General features: G+C 45.4%; 1 protein-coding gene across 2 annotated transcripts in view; it reads right to left on the minus strand.

Annotated features, from left to right (window-relative positions):
- NOTCH2 (notch 2) overlaps positions 1-9313 on the minus strand; it is a 166621-nt gene extending 157308 nt beyond the window's left edge. Inside the window, exon 1 of one of the 2 annotated variants that reach the window (XM_025375100.1) lies at positions 8950-9313. In XM_025375100.1, the coding sequence (XP_025230885.1) occupies positions 8950-9022 (73 nt within the window). In that variant the 5' untranslated portion in view covers positions 9023-9313. The remainder of the gene's footprint in view (positions 1-8949) is intronic. The other variant, XM_025375109.1, reaches the window with a different exon arrangement.
- Between the last annotated feature and the right edge of the window lie 206 nt (positions 9314-9519).

Consider the following 9519-nt stretch of genomic DNA (forward strand, 5'->3'; position numbering starts at 1 on the left):
ACAAAAAAAGATGAAAATAAAAAGAGATGAAAAAGAAGCCAACAACATTTTTTTTTTTTTTTTGAGACGGAGTCTGGCTCTGTCACCGAAGCTGGAGTGCAGTGGCCGGATCTCAGCTCACTGCAAGCTCCGCCTCCCGGGTTTACGCCATTCTCCTGCCTCAGCCTCCGGAGTAGCTGGGACTACAGGGGCCCGCCACTTCGCCTGGCTAGTTTTTTTGTATTTTTTAGTAGAGACGGGGTTTCACCGTGTTAGCCAGGATGGTCTCGATCTCCTGACCTCGTGATCCGCCCGTCTTGGCCTCCCAAAGTGCTGGGATTACAGGCTTGAGCCACCGCGCCCGGCCGCCAACAACAATTTTAAAATGTGCCTGCCTCAGAACAAGGCAGTTTATTGTAGAATGTAACCATAGCTTCTTGTACAACACCTTATTCAGCAAGCACAACTGTATTTTAAAGGAATGTTATTTGTTAAAAGACAACATATTTAGGATACAATATCTAACTCCAACCACAATATTATCATCATGTTTCCCTTACTTCACAAAATACACACATATATTCATCATATGAATAAACATATATAAGGGTGAGAGAGCTACTCTTAACCCAGAAACAGGTTCTGCAACACCCATAGATCCAACCTGTCTTTGTGCAACAATGAGTCCGTCTTGGCAAGATGTTTGGCTGATGTATTCAAATAACCCAGAGTTCTGCTGGCTGCCAGTATCCTGCAGAAGGAACTGACTCGGAGACCAGAAACTGCCCTAGGCAAGCCTCCAGGGAAAGGTGCTTCAGTTCAATGGGAAGAAAAACCCGGCCGCTCACTGCCGGGCCAGAAGACCCAGGGTACCATGGCTGGAGCGACACAGCTGGCTGGAAATGCAAGAGGGGCAAGGGACACTAAGGTGAACCCCCAAAAGCTTGTTCAGTCATATCTAGTAAAGGCCAAACTATTGGGGAGCTAGTAGAACAGGGTTTTGCCAAGACAAGTACAAAAGGGTGAGGGAGATATTAGTATGATTAATCAATGCCACCTGAGGCAGCAACTCTGGGTGTGTCCACACCACACTTCAGTCACTGCCTGGCTATGACGAGAAGTTCCTTCAGTCACTGTCACTGAGAACTGTATCTTCTGAAGAAATTTCCACCGTAACTTGTCCTAGATCAGGCTTGGCATCCGGGACTAAGAACACAGCACTCTCTCTTGCCACAAACCCACTAACAGACATAATAGACACCACAACATGTGCCAAATTTATATTTACACCCTCACCAGACAAAGGGGTTTTTGTCTTTTCCCCAAGCCAAGTTCTAATACTTCTAAATTACAACACAGAAAGAGGAAAATGGCAGACAGCTCACGACAGCAGACAAGCCCAGCAAGGGTGAGCTGGAGGTCGCCTTGCCCTGGTGTTATTAAGACCTGAAGTTTACCCCCAAGACCCTATAGCTCCGAGTCACCCTGACTGCAGGAAACTGCTTTCAGAGAACATAGATAAATGATGAAATAGCTGTATTTCATATTCCTAATTGTGTGCTTATCTGTCTTGTCTCCATGATGATGTCAGCTCCTTGGGGGCAGGACCATATTTTCTACTTGGTCAATGATTCCCACACATCTAGAAGAGTAGAATACCCTGTACTTGCTACCACATGATGCCAAGGGAAACACACAAATTAAGTGTGACAACACACCACAATGCTCCCCCAATATACCACTAAGACAGCAGAGCTACAAAGACAGTAAATCTTAGAGCCAAGGGCTAGTGATCCTACCAGTGAATTACTTAGAAATCTATATATTTACATACACAAATACAATAATTCCTTTGCTTTTCTTACTCCAAGCTATGGCTTTATCATCCCCCTTTCTTGGCTTTACTCTCCTTTTTAAGGCCACAATGTATGTTCTGCCATACAGATAATATTCCTCTCAAAAAGGAGAGAGAAGAGAAAAAAACAGATCTACAGCAAACCTCCTACCACTACCAGTGATGCAGTTTGTCCTGTCTCAAGCCTATGAGCATATCCTTTCAGATCTGAAGCCACTTCCTTCTTCCTATCAAGGACAGTAATATCAAGTGTCTTTGTGAGAGGGGCAATCCTGTGCCCCTTCTTGCAGATTGTTTTGTTCTGCTCAAGAGGCCCTAGATTCCTCCTTTATTTTTTCTTATTCCATTTGCTGCAGCAGCCCAGATACCCCAAAAGCAGGACTGCCAGAAATGAGTGACCTTTATATCTCTTCACCCTAACACATCTGAGGGAAACTGCTGACACCAAATATGTGTTCATGAGCTAATGAAGCAGAAATCCTCAAAGGAAGCACTATTTGCAACAGCTGAGGACAGAATTCTTTAGTGGACACCAAAAAGGCTGTGGAACTCCTATGAATTCTGTCATCTCAGGTAACATTCTAATGGAGGAATAAGAAATAAGGAGGCTTCCAACAAAGCCATACAACACTAACAGAAGTCTGAAAACACTGGATTTCACAAATTTATTTTGAGAGAAAACAAACAACTTTACTAACCTTGTACCATAGCAGCTTCCTTCTCTGTACTAAGCGAGGCCAGCAAGTAGGAGGCATTTCCAAGGGGGAAAAATGACCACAGGATCCAGTCAAAGCAACCTGTCTCTAATACGCTCAAAAAACAAACAAAAAAAACCAAACACCTTGATTTCCCAGATTCACGCTGCAATGATTCTAAAACTTTCCTAATGTAAGAATCACCTGGCTATTTCTTAAACATACAAATTCCCAGATGTCATCCCAGATGCACTGAATCAGAATCTCCATGAGAACACCTGAGCTATTCTTATCATAAGAGAGGTTAGGGAAACACTGCGTGATAAATGTTATTCTCCCACCAGTGCCCACCTGTGCAGAGAGATATGAAACAAGTAGGGCTAAGATGCTTTACCTGAGCAATCACCCAAGATGGGGTCATCTTCATGCTCCTCACTGGGTTTGACTCCTTTTATGGAGAGCTGGATGTCAGTTCAGTGAAGTGTACAAATAAGCACCTCTTTGGGTCCCTATCACCCGCACAGGTCTCAGGACTCCGACACAAATTTCTGAGTAGATGTCAATGAGGACAAGTCATGAGGAGACAGATTACAGCTGAATATAAGATCTTTCTAAGAATTAGAGCTGGCCAAAGATGGAATAAACTGCTGAGGCAGAGCTGTCTACCAAAAAAGATGTTCAAGAAGAGAGAAAGTATGGTACCTCTTGACTAGAATGTTGTAAACATCAGATCCAGCATGGGATGGACAGAAAGACTAGATGAATTTTAAAGTTCCTGCCAATGCATAAGTCAACAAAGAGGAAAATTTCAGCCACTCCTTAATTAATTAAAACAGATAGCATAAAAGTCTGTGGGTAGGGTCAGCTTTCAACTGATCCTATCCCTTCAAAGGAAAAAGGAACATAGAAACACACTCCAACTCACTATCAGCCTCTCCCGTAGAATGTTCTAAAGGTGGGAAAGCAGGAGTCACAGATGCTGTGACTAAGACCTGCTGCTCAGTTGACTCTGAATTTGGGGCACATGCCAGACAAGTTCTGTAGCACAGAGAAGAAATGTATGTAGCACAGTCCTGGCCCTTAAGGAGCAAAATCTTGTGGCAGAGACAACTCAACACCATGTGATTCTCTCAAATATTTATTCATCATATTTCACCTTTAGTTTCTGTCAGTAGGGTGTTCAGGGGACTCTCTTGGTGGGGGAAAAAAAGCAAATATACTTTACTAAATGTACATATTCTCAGTCCAGTATAAGTTTGCAATATCCCACTCAATGAAAATAATCTCAAAAAAATTATCAAAACAAACACAAACCTAGTTAACTCTAATTTTTAAAATAGTATTCCAAAAATGACTAGTACCCAAAATGATGAAATTACAAAAAGGTGTGGCTATTCTGGACAAAATAATAGAAATTGCTGGCCTAGTAATATAGTAATACAGGAAGCAGTGGAAGCAAATTTGAGTGAGAGGCAGGGGGTGGATGGCAGTGCCTTTGAAGTGAGATTCCAAAGTCAAAGTGACCTTTATAAATTGCAGAAGTGATCAGAAAAAGAGAGAAAGAAACCCCACACACAAAGAAATTCAAAATTACAAGTTTAAATGAAACATCTGGTGAAGGGAAAAATTTGGTTTTTCCCCAAATGTAAGGTAAGCATGACTCTTGCAAATACTATTTTTAAAATATCTAGGAGTACCACAGTTGTCCAAAATAAGAAAATGGCTAAAAGGAATTGTCCGACTGAACAAATATTTATTGTGTGCCTATTAGATGCCAAGGCATCATGCCAGGTACAGGTGTAGGGGTGTGGGCATTAGAATAAACACATAAATAAAAAGACATGATTCCTTCCTCATGTACGCATTAACAATAAGCACTTGAGGATGTTATAAGAGTTTTTGTGTACATAAGCTCATTTGTACATGAGATAGAAGCAGTGTGGACAGTCAGTGAGGCACTGGACACCAGAAGACAGAATTCTAGTCTCAACTCTAATTGGCTCTGTGACCATGAACAATGTACATTAGAAAATGAAGTACCAAAACAGTGGCTCTCCTACAAGGTCACCAAACCAATTAATAACAGACCTGGAAAAGAATTCTGGTCTTCTGGCTCCTAGTTCAGTGATCTGTCCAAAATACTATGCATATGGTAGACTGACAAAGAAAGAAAAGAAGACCTTTTGGTTTCAAGTCATTAGCAGAGAAAGGGGGGAAAACAAAAACAGGAAAATCAGGAAAGGGTAGAAGGAAAATTAATAGTTCAGATTTAGGCATTCTGACTGAGACATCAAGAAAGGAAGCATGTGGCCGGGCGCGGTGGCTCAAGCCTGTAATCCCAGCACTTTAGGAGGCCGAGATGGGCGGATCACGAGGTCAGGAGATCGAGACCATCCTGGCGAACACGGTGAAACCCCGTCTCTCTACTAAAAATACAAAAAACTAGCTGGGCGAGGTGGCGGGCGCCTGTAGTCCCAGCTACTCTGGAGGCTGAGGCAGGAGAATGGCGTAACCCCGGGAGGCGGAGCTTGCAGTGAGCTGAGATCTGGACGCTGCACTCCAGCCTGGGCGACAGAGCGAGACTACGTCTCAAAAAAAAAAAAAAAAGAAAGGAAGCATGTAACTATGGACTGTGACCACAATATAAAGAAAATGGTGTCAAATTTCTTATTATATGCTTATTCAAATCATGCCTTGCAGTTTTTTACTTTAAAATCATTGCAGACATATAGATAAAGGGTCAAAAAATGACATATATGAATGACACAAGAAAAAAGAGATAACAGAAGAAAAGGGAAAAGGAGAGGTGGAGAATTTATAATATCATGCAAATATATGAAGCCCTTCCAAAGAGTCAATGCAGACACATTGCACCCAGATAAACAGAAGAAAGACATTATATTCTATAGCTCTTATGTTAGCAATTTTAAAATTCCTTCAGTCAGAAGCATTAAACACTGGAATGACTAAGGTCACATTCATTACGGAAATTTCTTAAATTTAGAAAGACCTCATACACACACCTGAAGGTAAAAAAAAAAAAAAAAAATTACTGAATCAGTGGGTTGCAACCAAGTTACTTGTCAAAATCACCTGTAAACCTTGAAAAAATATGGATTCTCAAACTTACCTTATCAGAATCCCTGGGTGCTGAGTCCAAGATTCATCCCAACAGATTTTGATGTAGCCAGGACACAGAGCTTTTTTCTACCACAATGGAAGAGGTAGGGAGGAGGATCACTAGGAATGGCATCACAGAGTGGGAACCAGATCAATGCAAATGTTGTGGGTAAAATAGAATTTCTGTGGGTGTGATATTTTTAAAATGTATTGTAAGGCTGCTCTGAAGCATCCAAGCATATCCCACTGAATTTAAACATTCTTTAAAGGTCCTGAAGTCGGCCGGGCGCGGTGGCTCAAGCCTGTAATCCCAGCACTTTGGGAGGCCGAGATGGGCGGATCACGAGGTCAGGAGATCGAGACCATCCTGGCTAACACGGTGAAACCCCGTCTCTACTAAAAAATACAAAAAAACTAGCCGGGCGAGGTGGCGAGCGCCTGTAGTCCCAGCTGCTCGGGAGGCTGAGGCAGGAGAATGGCATGAACCCGGGAGGCGGAGCTTGCAGTGAGCTGAGATCCGGCCACTGCACTCCAGCCTGGGCGACAGAGCAAGACTCCGTCTCAAAAAAAAAAAAGGTCCTGAAGTCAGCAACTACAATACCGGTGAACCAAAAGTTGCTCCTCTATGCCATAGAAGCCTACAGGAAAGGCAGTAGGGTGAGAATGGAGCAGAGAGATCCCAAGAAGTTATGGGTAAATATCTTTTAAATCTAAACATTCAGAAAAATAAGAAAGACTAGGAATAATCACTCTCCTCCCCCTACCACCAAACCAAAAAAAGGAATAATAATAATATAGAAAGAACAAGAAAGTGAAAGGAAAAAGTTTTAGGTTAAAATTCATCTCCATCTGAAAGAAAATTACTCCGATTTTGTTTAAGCAAGAGAAGAATTCAGCTGAGAAATGATCTAGCAGGCAGCAAAATCACGGAGTCACTTCCCATTGCAAAGCAAAAGAAAACAAGGAGCAAGAGGGTGGTCCTGGATAGCTGTTTAGACAATCAGACATAGGGGCTGACATCTCCTTGCCTTAGAAACTCCGTGATGTTTAAATTAACAATTGGCCACAAGCCAAACACAGGAACACTCAAAAGTTTAGAAGGGTGTGCTGTAATTGGTACCTTAGCAAAACACAACAATAAATTAAGAGGATTCAAGAAGCCTTCACTGTAGACTCTAAGAAGATTTAAGATTTGTACCAAGAAACAGGCTTCTAAATCTCTTCTATTGCATTAGTTTAGCATCTAAAGAACACCTGTCTAAAAATCAAAACATCCAAATCCTATCCTTTGAGTCAACTTGACTAACACTCAACTTGACTACCTAAACGCTAGCTAATGATCACAGCACCTCAGCACAGCAGAAGTGGAGGGCATAGTTTTATGCACTGAGATCCTAGAATGAAAAAAGCCCTATGTGTCAGAGTAATCCTATTTCTGACATCAGTCAGATTATTTAATACTTAATTTTGCAAATCACTTTACAATCATATGTATTATTCTCTGCAACTCTCTAAAGCCGGTTATTCCTTTAGTCCTGCTTCATAGGTGAGGAGACTACATATCATGAAGATTAAGTTATTCATCAAAACAAATTAAAGGCAGACCAAGGATTATGACCCTCAGACTGTCTCATTGATTATACTCATCTCTATCCTAAAGCTACACTTAAAGCTTTCACTCAAAGAAACAGGAAAAGCAAAAACACCATCATATGCTCTTTATTAAATGTTTCAGAAACAACAGCTCTGCTTCATCATTACAAAGCCTCCTGGTCCACTTCTGAAATTCTTAGTGACCTAGACGTGTATGAAATTTGAACTTTCCAAGAAGTATCTAGTTGGTGCTGAACAACCCACTACTGTTTTCAGGTGATAAATAACCTTGTTCTCTTTATAAACATCTGCGATTGACATGTCGACTGCCTGTTAACAATGAACAAAGACCATATTTTTCTGAAGCTCATCATCTTCCTAACCTTTTATCTGAAAAAAGATGTAGTTCACGTACTAGTTTTTTGGTGAAGGTAAAAATCTTTGTTCAGATTAGGCTCAGAAAAAGAAGGGGCTCCTTACCGTTCAACAAAAATGCACAAAACACCATCCCACTGGGAGCATCAATCTCAGAAAGAGTAAAACACAGCCTCGGCCCTGAAAGGACTTTATGAACACCTTTAGAGTGTCATCCGTTTAATATACATTATTTTAATTCATCCTATTAGCTGGATAATTTCATCCCTATTTTATTGGTGAGTTCATACAGCAGAGCTGGATTTGAATCCAGGATTACAAAGCAGGGCTCCAAAGCCCAAGTTACTTCCACTATAGAGTCTGAAGAAATGAAGAATCTAAAAGTGTGGGTGGGATGGGGAAGACACGATTTGATTCCCTTTCCTCGGTCCAACCGTGTTAGAAACATCCAACCATAAAGAAGCTTTCTAAGGAAGCCCTTTGAATTAACGTATCCACTTTTCCTCACCCGCCCGTGCCCCACCCCCAGCCATGCCAAAGGAGCAGCAAATGCTGCTGCCAGGTTGGAGGAATTGGTGATCGTCACACCACATTCCTGCGTCTGGACACAGCCTGAAAGAGCAGCAGAGCTCCGCGCCTCGGAAAGAATAACAGCAGTTGAGATTTTTAAATCATGTGCCTCAGCATGCAGCCACACCAGTTGCCCTACTTCTCCTGCCTCCACCTTTCAAAGACACGAGCAGTACACCCGGCTCCTCCGGACTTTCGGTGGGATCGGAGTGTCAAAACTCAGGCGCGCCGCAAAACCCAGTCCCCATCCAAACCAAGCCCACACACACGGCCCGTGTGCCGCCCCCCGGCAAAGCCGAGGCTGGCTGCGAAGGTGCAGGCCGTTTGGCTTGGCAGCCCTGCCCCCGCTCTCCACGCCAGAATCTGGCATTCCTTCGCTCAGCCCCTCCGAGGCCCGCCGTCGGCTCTCGCTCGACCCCAGGAAACGCGGAACCTGAAGGGCAAAACTGCCCACCTCTCCGCACCCTGACACTAGGAAAAGGGAGTTTCTGAGACTTGCTGCCGGCCTCCCTCCGGCCGAGGAGGCGTGTGAGGGGTCCCGGGCCGCGGGGAGCAGAGGCGGCGGGGAACCCCGGGGGTTGGCGGGGGCGCCACGGGAGGGGCCCCCGGCGATGTCCAAACTTTCGGGAACCCAGCGAGTGGCCTCGCTCTGCGCCGACGGCCGAGCCTGGCCTTTCCACACAGGAGGACCGAGGGGGAGAAGGGTCGCCCTAGGTGGCGGCCCCGGGCGCCGCGGACAGCGCCCCTCAGCCCGATACTCACCACGCGCGGGGGCCGCGCGGCACAACCAGAGCGCCAGCAGCGCCCACAGCAGAGCGGGGCGCAGGGCGGGCATCTTCTCGGTCGCCTCCTCCTCCGCCGCCGCCGCCTGGGCAGATCCACATGGGGAGGGGGTCCCAACAGAGGAGCCCCACTCTCTCCTCCCCACCTCCTGCTTCAAAGGCTCAGGCCCTGGCGCTACGCTCCGAAGTCCCGGCGCAAATGCCTCGACTCCCCGCGCCCCGAGTCAGCCTCTCCTCCGCCGCCGCCTCAGCCGCCGCCCGAAGTTTGGCTGAAACTTTCTCGGGTGTGCAGCGAAGCAGCCTCGTGTGTCCTTCCGCCTCAGCCGCCTCCTCCCACCGCAAGCCCCGCCCCACTGTCGCCGCGGCCTCGGCCCCGCCGCCTTGGGCACCCAGGGGTTTCCCGCAGGAAGAAGCGCCGGCCCGAGCTCCGCGCGGAGGGATCTACTACGAGTCATCGGTGCCGGCCGCATCCTTCTCCAGCCGCCCCGGGGGCCGCAGCGCCTTCACTCGATCAGGGCTGCAGCGCCTCGCTGGCCGGGCCCGTGCCGAA

Source organism: Theropithecus gelada, chromosome 1 (genome assembly GCF_003255815.1).
Source record: "Theropithecus gelada isolate Dixy chromosome 1, Tgel_1.0, whole genome shotgun sequence".
NCBI classification, from domain to species: domain Eukaryota; kingdom Metazoa; phylum Chordata; class Mammalia; order Primates; family Cercopithecidae; genus Theropithecus; species Theropithecus gelada.